The sequence below is a fragment of the Amia ocellicauda genome, chromosome 2 (assembly GCF_036373705.1).
Source record: "Amia ocellicauda isolate fAmiCal2 chromosome 2, fAmiCal2.hap1, whole genome shotgun sequence".
NCBI lineage: Eukaryota > Metazoa > Chordata > Actinopteri > Amiiformes > Amiidae > Amia > Amia ocellicauda.
In genome coordinates, this window is record NC_089851.1 from 34,765,432 (window position 1) to 34,792,454 (window position 27,023).

General features: G+C 37.1%; 2 protein-coding genes across 5 annotated transcripts; one reads left to right on the forward strand and one right to left on the reverse strand.

The window, feature by feature from the left end:
- Positions 1–146: 146 nt before the first annotated feature.
- LOC136769597 (STEAP1 protein) lies at positions 147–14,720 on the reverse strand. Of its 3 annotated transcripts, XM_066723323.1 has the most exons (7): positions 14,421–14,720; positions 13,765–13,905; positions 12,031–12,152; positions 7,915–8,263; positions 7,492–7,658; positions 3,508–3,672; positions 147–3,093 (listed from the first exon to the last, which is right to left on the reverse strand). In XM_066723323.1, the coding sequence occupies exons 2-7, from the start codon at positions 13,784–13,786 to the stop codon at positions 2,830–2,832; spliced, it is 1,089 nt and encodes a 362-aa protein (XP_066579420.1). In that variant the 5' UTR covers positions 13,787–13,905; positions 14,421–14,720; the 3' UTR covers positions 147–2,829. The 3 variants fall into 3 exon arrangements, with proteins under 3 accessions (XP_066579420.1, XP_066579422.1, XP_066579421.1); XM_066723325.1 differs by lacking the exon at positions 13,765–13,905 and having other exon boundaries at positions 14,556–14,720; XM_066723324.1 differs by lacking the exon at positions 13,765–13,905.
- A 1,292-nt stretch (positions 14,721–16,012) lies between these two features.
- Positions 16,013–26,397, forward strand: LOC136769633 (uncharacterized). Of its 2 annotated transcripts, none has more exons than XM_066723327.1 (5): positions 16,013–16,115; positions 23,956–24,064; positions 24,951–25,070; positions 25,722–25,800; positions 25,900–26,397. In XM_066723327.1, the coding sequence occupies exons 1-5, from the start codon at positions 16,093–16,095 to the stop codon at positions 25,989–25,991; spliced, it is 423 nt and encodes a 140-aa protein (XP_066579424.1). In that variant the 5' UTR covers positions 16,013–16,092; the 3' UTR covers positions 25,992–26,397. The 2 variants fall into 2 exon arrangements, with proteins under 2 accessions (XP_066579424.1, XP_066579423.1); XM_066723326.1 differs by lacking the exon at positions 16,013–16,115 and adding an exon at positions 21,883–22,112.
- The last annotated feature ends 626 nt before the right edge of the window (positions 26,398–27,023 follow it).

Sequence of the window (27,023 nt, forward strand, 5' to 3'; positions counted from 1 at the left end):
TATTCATTCTGGAGGGTTCAGGAACTTAACTGAAAAAATACATGGCTGAATGTAATATTTATCTTGGCTGTAACGAACAATATTTTCTCTAAGGTGTGGAAATGTCAAAACCAGGAATTCATAGAAGAATATTGCATAACACCACAGTTTTTTCAACAAATGTTTATTATATTAAGAAGAGTAAATATATAAATATGTTAAACAACAGATTTCTGGACAATTATTTCAATCACTATTATTTTAAACAACAATATAACCTTTTTAGAGCAAGCTTAACTGAAATCCCTGACTATCTGGTCATCTTTGGCATGGACCAAATCAAATATTTTCTCTACCTACGATTTCGGAATTACAAATTTGTACCCTCATGAGCTAGTACATAATCAGACCCATCTACAGGGATGGCCAACCCTGCTTCAGGAATCACTTAATTATTTAATTAGGCCATTAATTTGCTAAATTGAATCAGTTAAGCATTGTCTCCAGGTTGAGCACAGTTGGGGATGCAGAGAAACTTGCATAACCTGCTGGACCAGGGTTGCCCACTACTGATCTGCATCAGAGTGGTGGATATTTAATGTGTGGTTTTTCACAAGATGTGTTATTTAGTATATGTTTCAAATATTTTGTGCACATACTAATGTTAATTACAATAGATAACATAGTAAGTGTCCAAAATTGATCATGTCATGTGCTCTCTAAAATATATATTTCCTATGTACAAAATTGGCTTTAAGCAACCACCATGAACATCCTATTTAGTGCCAGTTTCACTGTAATACCTCTCAATAGTGGACTTTTTTTTATTATTTTTGTCATTTAGCTGACACTCTTATCCAGGGTGACTTATATTTGTACCCATTCATACAGTGAAGTACCTTGCTCAAGGGTACAAAAGCACTGCCCCACCTGGGATTTGAACGCACAACCTTCCAGTCATGAGTCTGGAACCCTCTCCACTACAGTGCTGCATATGGAGCAGTGGAGTTAGTAATGAGGGTGTAATCCTGGATGACATGGAGGTCTGTCCTTCTGCATATACTCTGCACCATGACCCTTGTTTATTAAAGCCTAGCACGGCAAATATTCATCACTGAATATTTTGGTCCAGCTGTTTTGGTTTTTCTTCCACTTCTCCAATGCCCTGGATAAAGCATCTTTCACATCTTGTACCAGCCTCTTGAAGTTGTTAACAGACTGAAAAGTTTCTACATTTTTAAGTTCAATATTCACTTGTATAGCCTTTGCCAAAGTTTGTACCAACTTGGTTTCAATATGGCAAGCTCCCTGAGCGGTGACCCTTCTGCATCTCCGACCACGTTGTCTCCTGAGAGCACTTTGGGTATGATGAATTGATTGACATTAATTTGAATTGTGCCATCGCCAAGCATCCTGCTCCCCTTGTTTACATTCCCATTACTGGCCTGAAATTGGATTTGTCTTTGAGGCATTCATTATTTGTATAGCAAAAACTGTGGGCCACATTAGTACTTCTACTTATTTATGTACAAGAATAAAAAAAGAATGATGATAGTATATGGCAGTATACACTCACCTAAAGGATTATTAGGAACACCATACTAATACTGTGTCTGACCCCCTTTCGCCTTCAGAACTGCCTTAATTCTACGTGGCATTGATTCAACAAGGTGCTGAAAGCATTCTTTAGAAATGTTGGCCCATACTGATAGGATAACATCTTGCAGTTGATGGAGATTTGTGGGATGCACATCCAGGGTACGAAGCTCCCGTTCCACCACATCCCAAAGATGCTCTATTGGGTTGAGATCTGGTGACTGTGGGGGCCAGTTTAGTACAGTGAACTCATTGTCATGTTCAAGAAACCAATTTGAAATGATTCGACCTTTGTGACATGGTGCATTATCCTGCTGGAAGTAGCCATCAGAGGATGGGTACATGGTGGTCATAAAGGGATGGACATGGTCAGAAACAATGCTCAGGTAGGCCGTAGCATTTAAACGATGCCCAATTGGCACTAAGGGGCCTAAAGTGTGCCAAGAAAACATCCCCCACACCATTACACCACCACCACCAGCCTGCACAGTGGTAACAAGGCATGATGGATCCATGTTCTCATTCTGTTTACGCCAAATTCTGACTCTACCATCTGAATGTCTCAACAGAAATCGAGACTCATCAGACCAGGCAACATTTTTCCAGTCTTCAACTGTCCAATTTTGGTGAGCTTGTGCAAATTGTAGCCTCTTTTTCCTATTTGTAGCGGAGATGAGTGGTACCCGGTGGGGTCTTCTGCTGTTGTAGCCCATCCGCCTCAAGGTTGTATGTGTTGTGGCTTCACAAGTGCTTTGCTGCATACCTCGGTTGTAACGAGTGGTTATTTCAGTCAAAGTTGCTCTTCTATCAGCTTGAATCAGTCGGCCCATTCTCCTCTGACCTCTAGCATCAACAAGGCATTTTCGCCCACAGGACTGCCGCATACTGGATGTTTTTCCCTTTTCACACCATTCTTTGTAAACCCTAGAAATGGTTGTGCGTGAAAATCCCAGTAACTGAGCAGATTGTGAAATACTCAGACCGGCCCGTCTGGCACCAACTACCATGCCACACTCAAAATTGCTTAAATCACCTTTCTTTCCCATTCAGACATTCAGTTTGGAGTTCAGGAGATTGTCTTGACCAGGACCACACCCCTAAATGCATTGAAGCAACTGCCATGTGATTGGTTGGTTAGATAATTGCATTAATGAGAAATTGAACAGGTGTTCCTAATAATCCTTTAGGTGAGTGTATATGTATACAAAAGGTGTATTATATAAAAGTATTTTGTTTGTATTTGTTCCCAACAGTTTATAAGGATGTGCTCTCAACATTTTCCCTTTTGGGTCTCAAAGACTTTTTCTCCCAGCCACGGTGAATCTTCTGCAGTCTCTTGTCCACACATGGAAGAAGTAACACAGCTTTGCACAGCAGAATGGCTAAGGGCAGGAGAACAGCAAGGATGAATGAGGGAGGTGTGTACCAGACAAAATATTTCTGTTCCACCCATTTCCTCCATCCATACACCAGGGCATGGGCTGTGCAAAGCAGCAGGGCACAAAATCCCAGATTTTTCTACAGAATGGAAAGATAAACATTCAAGTTAATTGACAGTTACAGAGATGCACATTGAAGAACAAAAATAACTTTCACCGTTAACAAAAATATGATTCCCTTCCCTAACACAAGTTACTGCTGTTGTACAATATTAATGTCCTAAGCGTCATAAAAAAAAATTCTGCCATATGTGTATTATGTTTTCTTGTGCCCTATGTGTATTATGTAGGATAACTATGCAACACACACTCTTCTATCAAAAATACATTTGCTTTTGTGACTTAGTATTCAATCTGTGCTTAAGTGTAAAGCTTACAATGCTTTATTGATTAAATAACTAAATGTTCTGTACAGCAACTTAGAGCACAGTTTTCATAGGAATGTATTCATATTGCTGCTTTCTTATCAAAAAGTGGTTGAAGTGGTTATTACCTGAACACAGCGAAATTCCCTCCAGTTTAAAGAGTCACTGACTGAAGGGATTGAAGCCATGGCCAATACAGCCAGAAGAGCAAGACTTAAAATCCCAAGTGACACATAGATCTCCATCCTCCACACATCATCCTCGATCCAGGCATTTTCTTTGTTCTGCTTTACCTGGAACGACACCAAGTTATACAAATACAAGGAGCTGCTTCCTTACAACTAGATTTTATATCAAATGATCACCTAAGCATTAAGCAATTTATTTTTATTTTCCATTATCTTTCTTCCACGCTGGCATGGATTGATTGTGTCAACGTTCGTCGAATTTAGGAAGAGTTTGTTTTTCTTAGTGAAATTAGCTCCTTTCAATTCAGAATTCAATATATAGTCATATATTGCACATAAGTACATAAGCAATGGGAGAACAATGCTACTATTGAGGTATATGACGTTGTTAACTGTCTTAAGGAGATAAAACTGCCCGGAAGCAGGAGTGAAAGGCAATCAACAATATTGCACAATAAGTGTGCAGTTCTATAGAATAAAAACAAAGATTAAAGCAAAGCAATTGCATACAAAGTCCACGGTACTGGGAGATGCATCTAAAGCAATTCTCAAAGATGCCTCTTCTCAGTAAACCCTATATACAATCCTGATCGAGGTCTCCATGCATTTTCCCCAGGGAACCAAAATCAATATCTGTACCTTCCGAGGGGAAAGCAGGAATGTAAATGTAAAACATAATGCATCACATAGTCATAATACCACTTTTCCTTGACCTAGAACAACAGAAGCTGTGAATGAGTAACATTTTAGAAGGTACATAGCAAGCAGATATGTCCATATTAACACAAGAAAATACAGAATGCCCTACACTGTTTGAGACTATTTACACCAGTACACATTAAATACTAAATAAACATTCTCTAAAAAACTAATCTCCACAAAGTGAATAATCAAAGATGACCAGGATATCAAACCATCACTATGATATGGAGACTACGTGTGCTACGTGTGCTGGGTCCTAAATTCCAGCTTGTAACTAGATGTTGTAGATGTTTTTAGATGTTATACCTCAATTAATGGTACACTCACAACCTGACCAATTTACTGTAATGTAAGAAAAAGATCACTCCACTTGACTAAAATGCTATTAACTGTTATATATCAGCCATAACTTAATATTGACATCATATTATACTTATGCAACTGAAGTAGCTACATATACCAAAGAAGAAGTTTGTTAGTATATCTACTGTTCTTTTCCAGTTGCTGTTTATGAAGTGAGGACTGATTCTGCGAAGAAAGCCTATAGCACCAAGGTTAACAATTCCTCAGCTGCAGAACAAGTTGTTGATATATGCAGAGTGGAGCTTCAAATGAAATGAGGAAGTCTGCTGTCTTAAACCTCCCAGTCACAGCAGCTGCCTTTGACGTCAGGACTAACTCTCGGCACAGATGTATGCTGCAGAGTAATCAATCTATTCTATGCGACAGCTGCTGTAAATAAAATAATTTTCTATATTAGGATAGGGCATGGTCACCTATGAAACACTAGCAAAGCATGACTCATATATTTGTCTTCAAGTTACTGATAAAAGATGTGTTTTGATATTAAACATGTTGATATTGTAGGTGCTATATCCTATACTTCTGAATAGTTATAATGAGGAAATCTCAAACTACTTCAGTTGATAATGATCTAAAAGTACATGGGCTTATTTGTGTGTGTGTCCCATAACAAATATATATATATTTTTATACAAATATTTGACCATCACACCTTAATATAAGAATTTCAGGGAATATAAACATGAACAGAATGTCAATGGGATACTGGAAGTCAATAATGAAATCACTAAGTGTCTTTCCAATTGTACGAGGACATTTAAAATTTAAAATTTCCCAGCACTGCTAATGAGTGCATGTGTTGCAAAGGCGTTCTAAGTTCCAAATCATTATACTTAAAAATTCATATTGAACTATCCCAGACATGTTTTGATGTTTTATTGTTCAGTCTAATTCAAGTTCAAGCACTAAGAGTAAACAGGACAGCAACACTGCAAATGGTTTCAATTTAACATGGAGAAAAACCGTGGAAAGTTGGCTTGTGATTAGGTGGTAACTATGTAGCCAAGACTTTTAGAGAACACAACTTCCATGAAGCCTAAATTCAAGCCAAAGTAAAGTGCAGACCAATACAGACAGGCATTCAGTATGTCACTGAATTAATATTTGCCCACGCAGTGACATGGATATTGCAAATATGTGCAATGACTGGTTTGGGGATCAGGTATTAAACAGCTCAAAAATAAAATTACATCAATAAAAAAAAAAAAAAATATATATATATATATATATATATATATATATATATATATATATATATATATATATATACACTCACCTAAAGGATTATTAGGAACACCATACTAATACTGTGTTTGACCCCCTTTCGCCTTCAGAACTGCCTTAATTCTACGTGGCATTGATTCAACAAGGTGCTGAAAGCATTCTTTAGAAATGTTGGCCCATATTGATAGGATAGCATCTTGCAGTTGATGGAGATTTGTGGGATGCACATCCAGGGCACGAAGCTCCCGTTCCACCACATCCCAAAGATGCTCTATTGGGTTGAGATCTGGTGACTGTGGGGGCCAGCTTAGTACAGTGAACTCATTGTCATGTTCAAGAAACCAATTTGAAATGATTCGACCTTTGTGACATGGTGCATTATCCTGCTGGAAGTAGCCATCAGAGGATGGGTACATGGTGGTCATAAAGGGATGGACATGGTCAGAAACAATGCTCAGGTAGGCCGTGGCATTTAAACGATGCCCAATTGGCACTAAGGGGCCTAAAGTGTGCCAAGAAAACATCCCCCACACCATTACACCACCACCACCAGCCTGCACAGTGGTAACAAGGCATGATGGATCCATGTTCTCATTCTGTTTACGCCAAATTCTGACTCTACCATCTGAATGTCTCAACAGAAATCGAGACTCATCAGACCAGGCAACATTTTTCCAGTCTTCAACTGTCCAATTTTGGTGAGCTTGTGCAAATTGTAGCCTCTTTTTCCTATTTGTAGTGGAGATGAGTGGTACCCGGTGGGGTCTTCTGCTGTTGTAGCCCATCTGCCTCAAGGTTGTATGTGTTGTGGCTTCACAAATGCTTTGCTGCATACCTCGGTTGTAATGAGTGGTTATTTCAGTCAAAGTTGCTCTTCTATCAGCTTGAATCAGTCGGCCCATTCTCCTCTGACCTCTAGCATCAACAAGGCATTTTCGCCCACAGGACTGCCGCATACTGGATGTTTTTCCTTTTTCACACCATTCTTTGTAAACCCTAGAAATGGTTGTGCGTGAAAATCCCAGTAACTGAGCAGATTGTGAAATACTCAGACCGGCCCGTCTGGCACCAACAACCATGCCACGCTCAGAATTGCTTAAATCACCTTTCTTTCCCATTCAGACATTCAGTTTGGAGTTCAGGAGATTGTCTTGACCAGGACCACACCCCTAAATGCATTGAAGCAACTGCCATGTGATTGGTTGGTTAGATAATTGCATTAATGAGAAATTGAACAGGTGTTCCTAATAATCCTTTAGGTGAGTGTATATACATATATATATACAGTATTCCCAAAACAAGACCTTTTTGCTTTCCCTACCCTTTCAAAGCTGATCTGACTATTTCTCATAGGCTGTGTTTACACGTCTGTAAAAAGTTATAACAGGAGGTAGTGGTGGTGGTACGACAGGATGACAACTTAAGAGTGTTTTGGTTGTTTTAAATTTATAATTCCTGTCAAAATAAGTCAAAACTATTTAAAACTGTAACCAGCCAAAGTCCCCTTAAATAAACAAGACATTACCTCTGCTATTTACCAGTTTGAAAACACAGCATTAGGCTGTCTGTAATACTTTCTATGTTATGATGCTTTCAGTGCTAATGGAATATATATTGTGTGGATTAAGCACTTACTTGCTGGTAGGCCCAATTCAATAGCTTGTATCTGTAAGATCTTCTCATCGGGTAGCAGAGACTGTAGACTGCATGCAGCACTGCAAACAAAAAACTGAGAAGACCGAGCTGCTTCCGCATAGACAACCAGCTCTCTAACCAGCTAGGAAACTGGCTGTATTTGGTGCCTACAAAAAAGAGCTTAGTTTAATATTTGGTTCTGTGGAATATAATTTTAAAAATCTTGTGATAGAGCACAGAAGAAACTAAGAAAAACTAAATCAGGCGAGAGAGCAAAATAAAAACCCATCTTGATCTGGTTTTCCCCTGTAGCTACAATATTTATCTCTCTTGAACAATTGAACAACACTGTTTTATGAATAAGCCTGAATCTGTATGTCCTTTATATAATTCTGAGTCAGTACTACATTCTCATATTCTTACCTAGGCTCAGCTGAAGGGCTGCTGCCAAAATCCCAGGCAGATAAACCAGAGTCAGCAGGGTGATAGCGACCCATGGCAGCACTTTGTTCATGACCAGAATTGGAATTTTATAAAACTCGTTCTTGTTCTGAGACAAGAAAGGGTGCAGGATGTCTCGCAGGAAGGTGTATAGGAAAGCCACAGCAGAAAAGGTGGCTGCCAGTTTCAGAGGCATAAGCCACTGGGGAAAGAGCTGTAAGTCTGCTGGGTTGATGCCAGAGGGGCATTCAAAGTCTTCAACTGCATATGAGGAGGAATGATGAAGGTGCAAGGGGATGCTAAGCAGCACAGTATCCTGAACATCAGATTCCTTCCAGAGAAAAGAAAAAGCAAGGGAACCCTTATGAAAAGTTAGGAAATAAAACATTCTGAATATAAACACACATGTTTTTAATTATTCCTAAACCCACCTGCTTTCAGATTAGAAATATGATAAAAGGTATTTATTTTCAGAATTACATTTACACACTAAAAAGTCTTCTATAGACAAAAGCAGTAAGGAAACTATATGCATATATAAAGCTGTTTTACAAATACACACTCAACATTTAAAATGCATTGATCATTTGTAGAATTTATTACAAATCCCATATTAAACCAAAGACCAAATGCTTTTAATACAATGAGCTCTTTTGTATTTTTTATTTAGTTTTGGAAATGCTGACAGGGGTTTCATAAATGACCCTTTATTCTGAAGTTTGTAAACAAATATATATACAAGATGAATTGGAAGACAGTTTCATGCCTGGTCCAGCTTCTATTTCTGGAAATTATAGTTTGCACAGAGGTAGCTATTCAAAGTATAAGGTGTAAACTAATCTATGTTTTGAGTTGTATTCTTCAGGGGAAACATAACAACAGAGAAGCACAACATGGACAACTGAACATTCACTGTGCTCTCTATTTAGAGGTCTGAAAAGATAAACCTCCCGTGTGACATGCTACCCAGCATGTTAGTTTTATAGCTGGAAAACTGCTTTGAAAAAGAATTGGGTTATTTTTGAGATTATGTTGACCATATAACTGAGAGATATTTCATTTACTTAGTTAGTTTGGTTTATTTTTTATTTGTAGGTTCACTTTAAAGGGGTATAACACAATGCCAATAACATCCCCTGACCCACTTTGTTAAATGTAAAACCAAAACTAATAGAATGGCATTCCTGGAAACGCGCATGTACTCTCATCCACATGAAACTAGCCTGAGGTGCATTTATAAATTATAAAGCAGTAGCAGTTGAATTATAAGAGATGACATCAATTATTAGTCAGGTTTCTCCAAATATCTCTGAAGATCATCTACATTGGTAGGTTTATGTAATGGAGAGCAAACTGAACTGCTGATGTGAGCAAATAATAAGTCTGGGTTAGGTGGAGGATGACTTTTGGTAAAGGTTTGATGATGCACAAGCAGCTGAATCTACATCATTTAATTCAGAAAACTATATATATATATATATATATATATATATATATATATATACACTCACCTAAAGGATTATTAGGAACACCTGTTCAATTTCTCATTAATGCAATTATCTAACCAACCAATCACATGGCAGTTGCTTCAATGCATTTAGGGGTGTGGTCCTGGTCAAGAAAATCTCCTGAACTCCAAACTGAATGTCTGAATGGGAAAGAAAGGTGATTTAAGCAATTTTGAGCGTGGCATGGTTGTTGGTGCCAGACGGGCCGGTCTGAGTATTTCACAATCTGCTCAGTTACTGGGATTTTCACGCACAACCATTTCTAGGGTTTACAAAGAATGGTGTGAAAAGGGAAAAACATCCAGTATGCGGCAGTCCTGTGGGCGAAAATGCTTTGTTGATGCTAGAGGTCAGAGGAGAATGGGCTGACTGATTCAAGCTGATAGAAGAGCAACTTTGACTGAAATAACCACTCGTTACAACCGAGGTATGCAGCAAAGCATTTGTGAAGCCACAACACGTACAACCTTGAGGCGGATGGGCTACAACAGCAGAAGACTCCACTGGGTACCACTCATCTCCACTACAAATAGGAGAAAGAGGCTACAATTTGCACAAGCTCACCAAAATTGGACAGTTGAAGACTGGAAAAATGAGTCAGAATTTGGCGTAAACAGAATGAGAACATGGATCCATCATGCCTTGTTACCACTGTGCAGGCTGGTGGTGGTGGTGTAATGGTGTTTGGGATGTTTTCTTGGCACACTTTAGGCCCCTTAGTGCCAATTGGGCATCGTTTAAATGCCACAGCCTACCTGAGCATTGTTTCTGACCATGTCCATCCCTTTATGACCAGCATGTACCCATCCTCTGATGGCTACTTCCAGCAGGATAATGCACCATGTCACAAAGGTCAAATCATTTCAAATTGGTTTCTTGAACATGACAATGAGTTCACTGTACTAAAGTGGCCCCCACAGTCACCAGATCTCAACCCAATAGAGCATCTTTGGGATGTGGTGGAACGGGAGGTTCGTGCCCTGGATGTGCATCCCACAAATCTCCATCAACTGCAAGATGCTATCCTATCAATATGGGCCAACATTTCTAAAGAATGCTTTCAGCACCTTGTTGAATCAATGCCACGTAGAATTAAGGCAGTTCTGAAGGCGAAAGGGGGTCAAACACAGTATTAGTATGGTGTTCCTAATAATCCTTTAGGTGAGTGTATATATATATATATATATATATATATATATATGATACACTTGGAGTGAGCAAGGTTCCTTGAGTAAAAATAGAAACGAGATGGAAACTAATGCAGCACAAGAATCAGTGGTCACCTTTTTCAAAATGTTTTTACGGTGTGTGCCATAGATTAATCAATTTAATAATTTGAATCGTTTTGAGCAATCTCTGTTATAAATACTGTATATGAAAGCACATATGTGTGAAATGGACTGATAAAAGTGATTTGACAATCACAACCAATTGTTGCAATATATAAAACTAGGCCATAGCTCACAAAGGCCAAGCTAACACCCATATCATTTGTATTAAGTGGTAAGACTGGTTTTAAAATCTGAAGTGTTTTATTAAAAAACAGACATTTCATAGGTTATTTTATAGAGAACATTTCTGAGGTAATTTAGTAATTTAACTCCCTGAAATTGGAAAATGTCTTAACAATAATAATAATAATAATAATAATAATAATAATAATAATAATAATAATAAAAAATGTTCTAAGCTATGGCTAAGTTATGTTCATAAGATATGTTTGTTGAACCGATTCAAAAGTGTTAGAAATTAATTCAGACATTATGTTATTATTATTGTGCTTTGTCTAAAAGTTGAATACCTCTATTTTAAGGCATGTGCGGGATGTGTTGGAAATGTTATAAAAGACTATTTGTGTAACATAAAGGACATCTGCTCTTTAAATTATAATGCAACACTACCCCATAACAGTAATTGAACAGCAATTGCATAGTGCACTGCAGGACTCCCATTGTCTGCAGGGCAGCCTCTGTTACAAGATGCCAAATTAAATTATGCCACATTACCAGCATCTAGGACGTGAATTACCTAAAAGAAAATTCCCTCTTTTCATGTTTTAACTTGAAAGGTGAAATTGTTCTGTGTTGTAACTGCATTAAATTATGGGTTTGGTTACCACAAAGTATATTTAAGAAACACAGAGTCCACGATTTCCGTATTGTTTTCTTCTCTTCATTCTGGTTTTCTAACTGTTTAAATCCCACAGTTAAAAAATATAGAATTGAAATACAGTATCTGAATCAATACCTGAATAAATCATTACAATACAGTGAAAACAGGATGTGGGGTGGTTGTAGTTGGGGTGGTTGTTATGGACTACATGGCCAGCATTAAAAAAAAAACTATTTAACTTTGCTAGTATTAAAAAGTAATATTAACTCTCAGAGGAGAGAAATATCCCACTTGTTTCTTCATTCCAAAATAAATGTATCTAAAAGGCACTTGTCTTTGGGAGTATGTTGATGGAATGTAAAGAAAACACACGCAGTGATTTCAAACCTGAAATGGAGCAGAGCTACATTTTTTTAATTCTCATGTTACAAAGACTGTCATCTAAACCTGGCATTTGTGTATATTGCATCTTTCATACCACGTGTTTTGGGATTCCTGAACTGTTTTCAGAGGTCTCACTCCAAATGCCATCTTGTTCGCTGGTGGGACTTGGGTCTTCTGAATGCTTCTTCATTGTCAGTGTTCTGTTGCAACTTGAGACTGAAGAGCATGGAAAAAAATAAATAAAGACATGCATACATACAATAATAATAATAGTACACCATTCTTGTTTGTTAAAGGTAAAAATGGTTAAAAAAAAGAGGTTGAAGCACAAGACAGGAAGTTCTTCATGTGACAGATGTTTGTCAGAATGTCCCCACAAGGAAAACACACATATTTATAAAATATGTTAATATACTGTGATCAAGTTCCCTGCACTGCAGGGTTTAGACACCAAAAAGACAGATAGCATGTGCCCAGAAACAGAAGCAGTATGTTGGTGCCACATGTAGTTCACCAAACAATAACAAAACAAGTAACAGAATCTAAATGCCTGTCCTTAAAAGACAGAATTCCTTTTAGGTGGGAGATTCTCTACATAATTAGCTGCAGGGTTGAAAATGAAGCCCTGTGTGGCCTCCACTAGTTACAAATGTCTCACAATATCTATATTGCCAACAAGCATCTGATTTAATCTGCCTATCTTTTATGTGGTTGTCTTCTTGGTCTTAGTTTATTTTGTCCATCTTTGGGCTGTTCTTCTTGCAATGTGCCCAGCCCATGGCCATTTTAACATTTTCACTCTTTCAATTATGTCACATACTTTTATTTGTTCTTGGATCCATTTACTTGTTTTTCTGCCTTTTCTTGTTATTCAAACATACATCTGTCCATGTTTCCTCATGTTGTTTGCAGTTTGTGTATCATTTTCGCATTTAGTGACCAGGTTTCACAGCCATAGTTGAGCACTGGTCAAACATTTTTCTCTTCAGAAAAATTGGTAGATTTCCATTCAATAGTGTGCTGTTTTTTCCAAATATGCTCCATCATATTTTTACTCTTTGGATTCCTTCCATAAGATCGCCAACTGTGCTGATTTGATGTCCAAAGTAGACATAATTTGTTGACTTCTTCACTTATCTCTTGATCTCCTTCATTTTCTTAGCTTTCACAAAGCTATTAAACATGACTGATTTATTAAAGTTAATTTTGAGTCCAGTTTTCTTTCTTGCATCTGAGAATTCTTGAATTTGAAGCTGCAGGTGTTTTTGGAAAGATGATAATGTCATTGACAAACCGTAACCTGTTTCAATAAGCTCAATTTATCTGGATTCCTTTTTCTTCCTTGAACACTTCTTCAAGAGTTACTGTGAAGAGTTATGGAGACATTGTGTCTCCTTGATCTGGTTGGAGGCTGATTTTTTATGTAGCAGTGTTGTACATATATTTAATAAGATTCATGAAGGTTTCCTCAATATTTTGATTGCTTAGAGCACTGATGACTAAACTTTTATAGACTGAATCAAATGCTTTTTCATAGTAGAAACCATTTCACTAACCTGCTTTTATCCTGCTGCTGCCTTCCATATACATTTAAACCATTAAGTCAGTAATAACAGTTTGGGGATGATGTAATTATCAGAAAAGTTACAGCAAAAAACAAAACAATAAAAAACATCACTCAGCTGAGGAGGGTAAAAAAAAGCTGAGGATGAGCAATACAAAAACAGACAGCATGATCCACATGAAATATTGTTTAAATGTTGTAGTTCCAAGAACAAGTAGCCAAATAATAATAAAAAAACACTTAAGCAAGACTTTGTAAACATACCATACTGCCTATAGTGCCACATGATAGAAACAATATAGTGGAGGTTTGGATTTGTTTTGGTGGTCCACAAACAGCAGCAAAGTTACTATTCATCCTTCATCATCCAATACCCTCCATGTGGCAACTTTGGTTTAATGACCCCTAACACAGAATGAGCCAATCAAAATTTGGAAGACAAATAAAAAGGAATAATAATGAATCTAAATGTGTCATATTTTAAAAGAAAAATACAATTTTTAGGAGTTGTAATTGTAAAATATTTCTGAATCAAGTATAATTGTGTCTGTACAAAAGAGCTCAGTAAAACACAATAATTACGTGCAGATCGACTGAAAAAGGTACTAAAAGTCATACCTTAAAGTAACTCTGCACTAATCTAATGGTATTAATTCGCGTTGTAATTGTTCGTCATGTTATTAACATAAAGTATGTAACTACACCTACTTAACATTTGCTACATTTTAATAAGACTGGTGTTCTTATTAACAAAAGTTATCAAATGTATGATGCAGATGTAAGGTATCTATTAACTATCAATGACTGTTCAATGATTCCTTAATTGCATTATACTTGTAATATACACACACACACACACACACACGCATTGTAACAAATGAAATACGTTCAAACTAAATGACAATAAATGTATGACTTACGTGCAGGTCATCTATGCAAATATTTGAAATCCTATTGATCTCTCATCCTACGGTCAACGTGCAAGGACTGAACAGCAGAATGGAGAAAAGTGAAATAGTGAGCTGCAGTGCATAAAGGTTATACGAAAGACATACCCCTTGCAGCTATGAGTAAATCCTAAGCTGTGCTTCACCCATTCAAGAAATCAAGTTTTTAAAAAACAACTTTGCAAACAGTTCCGATAGTGCCGCCCGTGTCTGTAATATCAGCCTACAGGACCCACAGCCCCTCCGGCCAGCCCCGCTGCTCGGCGTGTAATGTTTGCACACAGAGCTGCGCAAGGGCAGACACTGAGCGCACAGCTGCCTACACGCATCGGACACCCGTCCCGCAGCCACTGCTGCGCACGACGTCCCTTCTGGTTGCGCAGATGTCCGCAGTTGTGCGCCGATCTGCGCTGCTCCGCTAATGGGAGCGGTGGGAACCTGCGCTGCACGAACGGGACCTGAGTGTCGTGCTGCACAAACTGGTCACATGTGTCATGCATGGAAAGTGGATCAGTGTGTATGAGCACAGTGCTCCAGGTAACAAGAATTACATGCAGGCTGTAATTGAAATACTTTTATGTCAACATGTATGACGTGTGTTACATTTTACTGAAATTTTAAGGAAGGGGACAAGCGTTTTGCGAAACGCAAAAGAATACGCAGCCAAATAATTGTACGTGTATTTGCACGGACTCGGTGAAAATAACACATAGTTTTTATCACTTGGTGCATGTATTACATCGGTTAAAAACACATGTACACCATGAGAGAATTAGAAAAGGCAAATGGGGATAAAGCTTGGTTGTGAAGAGACAACCCCCCACACCCCAATAAATAAATAAAATAATATATCTGTAGAATTCGGTTGGTTTCCCCTAATATACATTGTAACAATAATATGGCAACTACCACATTAAACTGTAGAGTTTAGTACCAGCAGAGTTATAACACAATAATCTGAGAATAAATAAAATCCTGCCAATTACATTTTTCCCCCCAACATTTACCATGTCACCAGTTTCTGTGGAGTTGTTACAGGCAATACATTGTCCTTAACATGATAATGATATAGGAATTGCACTGGAAGATAATGTAATGACAATTACAAGATACATTTTTTCTATCATCCCAGCATTTGTGGAGCTGTTACACTGAATCAGACATGTGGTTCCTCTCATGCAAATGATGTGGGGCACGGCCCTGTCTAGATACCAAAGCATACTCTGTTTGTATTATTGTTGCAGCAAGATTGTGTAACCCATGTGTGGATTTCAGCTTTGCGTATTGCTCCCGGCAGGCCAGGTTCAGAGAACAAAAGACAAAGAAGAAGTCTGGGATAAAGTTTGAAGAACCTTAGTAACCTCATTGACGTCAATGTAGTTGCTCAGTAACAAAGGAAGTAATCTTCTATGCGATAGTATGTTTTTCAGACAGACTTTAGACAAATCTTCCTGACTGTCTGTCTCCACAAGAGATTATCTGATACAATCAGCTCCTCAGGGTTCCTTGTCTGCCTATCAAGAGAGTGAATTTCTCCCTATCAAGAGTAGTTTCTTAATAAGAGGAATTGTTGGTGAAATAGATGGTGATATGCTGAAGAATAGTCTGAGGAATGTACCCACATTATTTCACTTCAAACATGTGAATGAAGAATCAACGGAAGAACAGGTTGGAAACAGCTCAGATAAAAGGCATACATTTAAGTTCTGTTAAAAAATGTTAACTTAATCAGCGATTTACTGCCTGTAGTGTGTAATAAGTCATTGTATTCTTATTTTGCTTCCTGAAATGACTGCTAGATGGCAGTATGGTGCTTCTTACTTGGCATATACACTCACCTAAAGGATTATTAGGAACACCATACTAATACTGTGTCTGACCGCCTTTCGCCTTCAGAACTGCCTTAATTCTACGTGGCATTGATTCAACAAGGTGCTGAAAGCATTCTTTAGAAATGTTGGCCCATATTGATAGGATAGCATCTTGCAGTTGATGGAGATTTGTGGGATGCACATCCAGGGCACGAAGCTCCCGTTCCACCACATCCCAAAGATGCTCTATTGGGTTGAGATCTGGTGACTGTGGGGGCCAGTTAAGTACAGTGAACTCATTGTCATGTTCAAGAAGCCAATTTGAAATGATTGGACCTTTGTGACATGGTGCATTATCCTGCTGGAAGTAGCCATCAGAGGATGGGTACATGGTGGTCATAAAGGGATGGACATGGTCAGAAACAATGCTCAGGTAGGCCGTGGCATTTAAACGATGCCCAATTGGCACTAAGGGGCCTAAAGTGTGCCAAGAAAACATCCCCCACACCATTACACCACCACCACCAGCCTGCACAGTGGTAACAAGGCATGATGGATCCATGTTCTCATTCTGTTTACGCCAAATTCTGACTCTACCATCTGAATGTCTCAACAGAGATCGAGACTCATCAGACCAGGCAACATTTTTCCAGTCTTCAACTGTCCAATTTTGGTGAGCTTGTGCAAATTGTAGCCTCTTTTTCCTATTTGTAGTGGAGATGAGTGGTACCCGGTGGGGTCTTCTGCTGTTGTAGCCCATCCGCCTCAAGGTTGTACGTGTTGTGGCTTCACAAATGCTTTGCTGCATACCTCGGTTGTAACGAGTGGTTATTTCAGTCAAAGTTGCTCTTCTATCAGCTTGAGTCAGTCGGCCCATTCTCCTCTGACCTCTAGCATCAACAAGGCATTTTCGCCCACAGGACTGCCGCATACTGGATGTTTTTCCCTTTTCACACCATTCTTTGTAAACCCTAGAAATGGTTGTGCGTGAAAATCCCAGTAACTGAGCAGATTGTGAAATACTCAGACTGGCCCGTCTGGCACCAACAACCATGCCACGCTCAAAATTGCTTAAATCACCTTTCTTTCCCATTCAGACATTCAGTTTGGAGTTCAGGAGATTGTCTTGACCAGGACCACACCCCTAAATGCATTGAAGCAACTGCCATGTGATTGGTTGGTTAGATAATTGCATTAATGAGAAATTAACAGGTGTTCCTAATAATCCTTTAGGTGAGTGTATATGTATGGCACTAGGGTACATGAATTAAATCATGTTAATTGTAAAAAAAAAAAACAATGCCTAGGATTTGTTAGCAATGAACCCAATTCAATGATTTGCTAATGATGGAAACACATATGAATTATAAACCACAAGCCATCTAAATAAGTCATCTCCAAATTTTAATCTTAAGCATAAACCTAAATCTATGTATGGGACTTCTGGATATGCAAAATGAATAGTAAAGACTCAGAATATGAAAATACACAATCATGAACACAATGCCTTTTTACAAAATATTACACAATTCAACAATCAAACAAATTAATAATGTATTGGTAGTTTGAAACTAGCCCAAATAACTGAGGTTTTGTGTTTGTGTACATGTGAACCTTTGCATTCCTGATTGATGTTACTTTATTGATGCTGCTTTGATAATGAGAGAAATAAGTTTCTCTACAGCTGCGTTGTTTTAATTGAGTGTTTATACATTGTGTGCTTGGTTGCTTATTTCTAATTCACTGCACAGGATTTAAGGATTTAACTTTTTTGAGTTTGTGAATGATAAGGAGAGTATTTTATTACCCCCATTTAAACACAATTTTATATTCCAGAATGACCTTTAAATATATATGTTGTGTAGATATGGAAATATATTTTATGTTCGGCTTAAATTGTTTTTACAGTTGCTGCCCACTAAGCACCTGCTACATAACAATCTAAATTCACTACAAATATGATTTTCCACACTGTCAGTTTGAAGATGTAAATAGAAAGTGCAGATCTCAATGCAACCAAGACTTCCTGTCAGTCACAAAGTACAGTACAGTACTGCTTCCATTACTACAAAAATGGAAAAACCCTCTAGTAGGCAAACATTGAAATCAAGTATTGTGTTGCACTTGGTGGGTGGGTTGTGGTTTTCATTTAATCTGGTTCTCAGTCCTTTTGGACATAACCACAGAGGGATGTATACAACAGACTGTAATATAATTGAAAAATATCCCAGTTGAGCCTCAATGACTTTTAGAATCACAATCATCAGGTACAGAAGTGATTTACTGGCAAGTCATATCCAGACAGTTATGTTTTGTACTAAATAGTTCTCTACTAAATTTGTCTTTCCTGATTTACCCCTAACATAAAAAAAACACTTACTTGTCCAGCTAAGATCCTGCAATGTGTTAAAGCCATCTCCAATAAAATCATATAAAATCATACATTGTGAAACCACTGAGAGCATAGGCCAATCTCCTATAGGTGTGTAGGGAGTCCCCCTCCTAAATGTTTCAGTAAAAAACATGGAGTAGATGTTGATGTGCTCACGAATTGGCTAAGAAATGTATGTACAGTATGTCACTTCACAAAAAGGAATAGACAGCAACGTTAAGACAAATTTAACACGGCATCGAAAAGAGGCAGAAACTCAACTGCTTTGGAGCCAGAGACAGACATTATGTAGTGAGGTGTAATACTATGGAATGTACAGCTCATATAGCTCATTTTATTAATATTTTAATACGTTGATCTAAATTGATCTTACGTGTTTGAGAGTTCAGAAAGGAATATATACAAATATTGAATATGTAATTCCCTAGAGCAGGGGTGGCTAACCCTGGTCCTGGAGAGCCACAGGGCCTGAAGGTTTCAGATCATTAACTGCTTAATTTAACCAGTTGTGGATCTTAATTACGCAAAATGTCCCTGTGTTAAAGGTTTCCTATGATTGGTGATTTAGAAAGACCTGGAAAACCTGCAGGATTGTGGCTCTTCAGGAACAGGGCTGGCCACCCCTGCCCTAGAGAATAGTACTCTGAAAATGCAAATTTATAGAATTTTGTAATACTTGGAAAGTATATTTAGCCCAATTCTTAAAATGTGTACACCATTATAATGACTCGGTACACATACTGAAAATATCGTCACTATACCCATATACCTATACCTATAGAATTGACATATTTGCCTTTCTTTAATGCAAGTCCCTGAATTAGGGCAATACAGGCTTACTCTGAAAAGAGAATAAAGTAGAAATCAATATAATGAACACATGTAAACAAGAAGGGCATAATTGAACAGTTGTCTAGAACAGCTGACAGTCTGTGTCAATGTAGTGTATGTACAGAAGTTTAGGCTGACCGCAGTATGTAATTTTTAAGTGGGAAAGATGATACTGTAAAAATTAAACAAAACAAAATAAACAAGCAAAGAAGTGCTCTGCTTTTCTACTTGTTGAATGTGATGTGAACACTTCTTATTTTCAGAGCAAAGAGTGGCATGAACCACTAGCCACTTCAGGAACATGTCACATGATCACCCATCTGCCCTATTCAAGCTTCCTCTTTTCAATCTTTAATCACTTTCAGATCACGTTTTAAGCCCATCCTTTCGTGCACTTAAAAATGTATGAAATTATATCCTAAATATAAGTTTGTTATGCATGTTATGTATGTTTGTTATTGGTTATTTACATTGTCATATCTACTTACACTTACCTTTTTTAATAATACAAATATGCTATGGGAAACTATATATATATATATATATATATACACCAATCAGCCATAACATTATGACCACCTGCCTAATATTGTGTGGGTCCCAAAACAGCCCTGACCCGTCGAGGCATGGACTCCACTAGACCTCTGAATGTGTGCTGTGGTATCTGGCACCAAGACGTTAACAGCAGATCCTTTAAGTCCTGTAAGTTGCGAGGTGGGGCCTCCATGGATCGGACTTGTTTGTCCAGCACATCCCACAGATGCTCGATTGGATTGAGATCTGGGGAATTATATATATATATATATATATATATATATATATATATATATATATATACACACACACACACACATTAGCGGTCAGAAATTTTAGAACACCCCCATTTTTCAAGTCCTAAAATGGTACAAAGGTAAGCGTTAAACTGCCAGATGTTAAAAAAAAGTTTAGGTAACCAAAAACTGAGTTATATACTATATTACTATACCCTCTTAAGCATTATTTTATACCCCCCCACACACATATAAAAGTAGCAGTGTGGAGTACTGGTTAGGGTGCTGGGCTCTGGAGTGGAAGGTTTTGGGCTCAATGCCAGATGGGGGCACTGCTGCATATTAAAACACAGATATCTATAAAGTGTTGTTTTTAAAATGTTTTAATTAGCATGCCTTTTGTTTACTTGTGCATTGCCAAATACTACTATTAAGGAATTGCTCTTGCTTCAAAATGAATAATGGAATGACAGCAGTTCAATCAGCTATCATATGGTGTGATATCAAACTAAAGACAGAAGCTATTTGTTATTAAATAAAAAAGTATTTTAAGGTAGAGATTTACTCACTTCCCTGTACAATATATTGATTCCAGATCAGTTTCAGATGTCTTAATTCTTGCATTTCCTGCAGAGAAAGCAAAGGCCTTTCTGACCCCTCTGTAAGAACATAGCAGTCACTATAGTGCCTTTCATTAAACTTGTGATTCCACTGATATTTCAGTGGTAACACGGTCTAACAAATTCTACTAATACTAATGTATGAAGACATTTTAAAATGGTTTGTGTGTCCCTTGAAACAGACAATAAACAAGGGCCCTATGTGTATTCTAAGTACATGAAAAAGATCACATGAATTAAATTGGGAAGCATAAAAGCATATCTTAATATCATGTCTCAGATGAGCAGCATATGGCCAGCATGAATTAATCCCTGTCATGCATTTTTATACTTTGTTTCTAATACTATTTTTAAAATGTATTTTATAAACTCACAAACAACATATCCATATTAGGCCCATTTCGACCTCATGTCAACCAACATTAAACTTCAGAATACCTTTTATCTCCAATGTTAACAAAACCCTTAACCGAAAACTCTGCCAGTAAAAAAGATTAAAAGAAGAACAATGTGTTTTGAGATCTCCGCATTCACCCTATTTTTACCCCACACCAATGCAATGTAATGGTATGACATTTTTAGTAGAAATAATTGCAATATATTTATTTTATTTTGAGAAATATTATGCTCTTGCCTACAGAATAAGTCAACTAAGCAAAGGAAGTTACTTAACTTTGATCCTGGATTTGTATGTTATTCACACACACACACACACTGTGTAAATAAATGTGGGGTCAGTTATTTTGAAGATCAGTGCCAAGGAGACAACAAAAGTTTAACAAAACCAAATCTGAAAAACAAAAACAAGGAAACAAACAAAACTGTTTATATCTTACAGTGTTCAGTCACTGAGTTTGGCCTACTACAACATTGTTCTTTTACATTTTTCCAATACATACAAAAATAGAGAAAAGGAGCAACCCTTTGCAGTACTGCGCCGTGTCCGCCAGAGGTCGCTGAAGGCGGGTTGAGAAGTTGAGCTCCGCGCCGATTGTTATCATGCTTTTTCCGGGCGGTGACGCACATGACGGTCCTATGATGTGTGAGTTTTGCTGGAATTGCTCTCCGCAGTTTTATGCTTTCACTTCTGAACGACTCAAACTGCGTTGGACTGACAGCTTTTTACTTATTTTCCCTGGAATGATGCACTTGAAACCGTCTTGCATTGTAACCCTCCTGGTATTTGGCACTTTTGTCTGCACGACAGCGGGTCCCCTTCATGCACAGTGCAAAGTCGAATGGTATTATTATGATTGTTACTGTTGTTGTTGTTGTTGTTGTTGTCTTCATTGTTATTGTTGTAATGTTTGCTGTTAATGATGGTGTAGCTGTTGTGAGACGCCTGATGTTCTGCTACTAGAACACCATTGTGACTTAACCTGTGGTCCTCTTTCAAGTTGTTCTGTTTGTTTCACAAAAGCAATGTGTATTCTGAACCTTTACAATGAACAAAGCAAGGTAAACCTGCCACTTAAAATGTTTCATTTATGTAATGTTTCAGAGCAAGAGCAACATTACATGTCCACATGTTTTAGCTAAATTGAGTATTTGGTTAACATGCACTATTTTCTATTTATGGCTTAATTGTTATTTTATTTATTATTATTATTATTATTATTATTATTATTATTATTATTATTATATTCAGTAAATTAATGTAAATGAACAACGTTGTATTAAGCTAAATTCAGTATTATTATTATTATTATTATTATTATTAATAATAATAATATTATTATTATTATTATTATTATTATTATTATTATTATTATAATGATGTTGTTGTCAAATTTGTTCATGCCTATGAAAATGAGAAGAATGTGACTTTATTTAGTTACAGTAAGCTGATTATGGCCCATTAAAATGAATTGCTAAAATTCAACCATGGGGGAAAAAAAAGTGTTTAATGTGATTGATTAGTCACTGCTTTGATAGAATGTTTAATTTGTCAGTCTTTCCAGTCTAGCTTTTTGGTCACAATAATTCATTCATCTGTTAAACCCTTTTCATCTTTTAGAGTGGTTTTGTAATATAAGTCTAATATAAAGCCAATATATATATATATATATATATATATATATATATATATATATATATATATATATATATATATATGTTAGGTACAGACATCAGCAGTTGTTGTGCAACATTTAAAACACAGTGCCAAAGTGTATTACAGTGAATTCTTCCTAAAATATTAAAAGTAGCCTTTCATGGCATCCTAGAACATTTTATTGGTGGACTGGCTTATTCCACAGAAATCTAAATAAGTTAGAATTCAAAGCTTTATTTGGTACGACAACATAAAATATATATATATATATATATATGTTTTTTAATGAACAAATGTTTATTTTTTATTTTTTGGCATGTCAGATACTGAATTTCTCTTTGAGAATTTAGATATTTTAATAAAACCCCAACAGAAAGAACAGAATCTGAATGACCACAATCTTCCACTAGGTGTGGCTGTTCTTCAGTGAATTCCTGTCTCTGTGGATGCTCTGCTAAAGTAATTAATATGGAGCACTCAGAAAATCTTTATATTTCTTATATTCTACAAATGTGCTTTTAAGATGCCTATTCCCAGTATATTATTAGGATTTAATGTATGTTGTTTTATCCACTTCCTTAATTACAAGTTTATTTTTCACTATTGCACTTTGCAGAAAGGAAAGTATTATGTTCAAGCGTTTAGGTTCTGTTATCAGAAACAATTATCAATCCACTTCCTATAATGACTTGAAGCAACTCGTATTAATAATATGTGTTTATTAATCATCAGGGATCATGTGCCTCACCTTGCTTCTTTAGATTCAGTTCAGGTTGTTGATCTCACAAAATTGTTGAGTTGTTTCTTGAATTATTCCCGAAAGACCCCATATAAACCTACCACTGTGCATGAGAGGACTTGTCTATTTTCTGCCTTACAAAACCAAGACTGTGCTCAGTTTTATTCTCAGTGGCCCATAAAATCTAATACTCTCAACTGCAGGTCTTCACAAACTGAGCTGGAACTCAGTGTAGGTAATTGTAAAGGAATGGGATTGCTCTTCAGTCTGGGTATGTTTTGATTGTTTGCAGGCTTTTTGGAGTCCCTTGCCGAAACGTTTATGTGGCTCTTGTCACTCAGATAAAGATGTGGAGGACAGAGGCAGGCTGTGCACAGGGTGGAGAGAAGTGTCTGTACAAAGTAAGTAACTGCCTATAGCTACAGCTTTGCATTTTGTGGGAGATTTGTGTTTTGTTTTGTCTTTTTAATCTGCATTTCAGTTGTTGTCCTACAGGTGTCACTGTTGCCTTCCAGGAAAAGTAATCTTTGTAATAATTGGGAAATAAACTTTGAAGCTGTGATTAATTTGACAATGAAAAACAAATGTGATGCGTTTCCTGGTTCTACTCAATAAACTGATGTGTTTTAGGAAAATCTCAGAGAAACCTATAATGGATGCACCGAGTACATTAAAAAAGAGAAAATGCGTGCAACAATATCCACCTGGTGTACTGTATACCGATGAATATAACTTACTTATAAACTGCTTTTTACTTACTCCATAAACTGCAAAGGACAGACTTTTAAAGAAAACAGTAGATTGACATGCAATAGCAAAAAACACTAAACGAAAGGCTGAGATTGACACCGGTGACACAGAAGAGACACAAAGGAAAAGAAAGTGTGGAATGAAGACTGTAATTTACAACATGACGGTATCGTTTGTCTGTGCTGATATTCCGCTGGGGAAAGTGTTAACTTTACACACACCCTGTTATAACTCACTTCACGAAGAACAGTTTGCATTGAATCACCAAGTAGTATTGTTGCCGAGGAAATGATGTGAAATCTTTTGACTACTACGGCATCATTATCTTTGTTTGTGTGACAATGGCAGTAATGCACTGTAGACGGTTTTCTGCAAGTGGCAATTTTAACCTGCTTTTTCATCCACCGTAAAAGAAAAATCCAAATGTGTTTTCATGTGTTTCTCTTTGTAATGATCATTTTTCAGTATTCTAGTGTACCAGCCATATAATATGGGATGCTTATCTAAACAGTAAAACTCTTTATCTGGTTGCTTTAGCTGGAGTCAGCCAATGTGCATTTCATCAAAGCAAAGCACACCACTCCAGTGAAGAAGTATGTGGATGACCTCAGCTTTAGACTGGTTCCCTATGAACTCAATACTCACTGCCATGTCTCAGTAAGTTACTCACTTAAAATTGTGGTGTGTTGTTACGGATACTCCTTGAATCAGACATGACAGGAAAAATCCTCATCATTAGCGCAAGCAGGAATTCATTTTCCAAGCTAACATGCAACATTGTCACATTTCAGAACGTTGCTGTACGGTTATAGTTTATTTGTGGCAGACATAACTTAATTGCTAAGTGTATACACTGCTGGGGGGTTTATTCTGTCAGGCATCAGTTTACAGTTAAAAAAATAAACATAAAATCTGGCCAGCAATATACTTTGTCACAACATTACATTTTTAGTTGGGTTACCCTGGGCAAAGAAACAAGAAACATTTCCAGATATGAAACCACTGGAAGCTGCCATTGACAGGCTTACAGCACACAAATGTAACCACATTGAAGAAAAGCATCACAAAATGTGCACAATCTGGCGTTGAATAATTGGGTTTAAGAAGTACAGTATCCATCACAAATTCCTCTTTTCCCCACTTAAATGTGTGACAGTTCTTTAGTTAATAATATGCATTTCTAATATCCAGTTTGGGCATGTTCCTTTCAGTCTGTCAGGGAAGCTGTATAATTTTGATAGAAATGTGAAAGATTGATCTCATTAATGCACATATTTTTTACTCCCGTATGCTTTGAATTTTTAACAGGCCCTGTCTGTCTCTGAAGCCTGGTATGCCATCATTGATTATGGCACCAACTACTGCAACCTCTTCAATCTTATTGAGGGTAAGAAAAGCTATTCGTTTCTAATGCTCTTTAATTTGTGCTATTGGGGATTCCTTGCACCATTTATTCTAATTCTGCCTTTTTTTGTTTTGTTGGCAGGTAGTGGATTAACAAACGTGGCTGATTATAAGGAAATGACCAATGATTTTATATGCACTCAGCACTCTTCTGCTAATTGCACAGTATACTGAGACCCACCTGAGAGTGGCCAGTGAACATACGTGGCAGTTGCAGCACACAGAGAGATGCTCTTTGTTTAGCCCTTCATTTCCATGTGGCTTTTAACTAGTTCTTTGCATCTCAAAATGAGTGGACGAGCTTTCAATGACTAAAGTGCCTGGTTGAACAAATAACTGAAAAATGATAAACTGTAACTATGATACATGACAGACTCTTTTTCCATCTACCCAGGGATTAATATAAATATATATACTTTATAAACATACATAAACAAGTAACATACATTTTTTAGCTTTGTTAGTTTAAAAATAATGCACTTGTTGTTCGCTCCCAATTGCTTTAGCAGGACAATCCTGCTAAAATTCCAATGCAATGTTTGTGTGTTACTAATAATAAATATACTTCATTTTCCCGCTGTGTTTTCTGTTGCTGTGTTTTCTGTTGCTGTGTTTTTAACGTTAAACTTGCTTCAAAAACTTTCAAATTCTTCTCTGTGCCAGAAAAGCATCAAGCTGAAAATACCCTGTGTGTAATGGCATGGCTTGGGAATGTATTCTCTGTGTCAATAATTATTCTTCATTTTTTTTAGTATTGGTCAGAATTTGCTGTTTCTTACATTTACAGTTTGTATTCTCACAGCATGCCTGAATAGAGAGATGGTTGAAAATTGTCTTCAGATGAGTGAAACAAAGTTATTGTTGAAGATAATAATAATAGTAATAATTATAATATAGTGCTCAAGAAACCCACAGATGCATATACAAATAATTAGTCATTAATCAAACTGAGTTGGTGAAATAGAAGGGTCTCAAATCAATGTCTGTACTTACTGATAGATGCTGTGACTGAATCTTTTTCTCTGGTTTGGTGTACACAGTGAGGTTTGAAAGTGACACATGGTGTGCACCGATACTGGGTTTCAGAGCAAAGTTACTCATTCTTCTTTAAGCCAAGTCCTGAGTTTATTATTATATTGTAATTTCAGAATCTATTTTTAGAGATTTGTTTTCATGGATTTTCTAAATGTTGGTTTCTCACAAAAT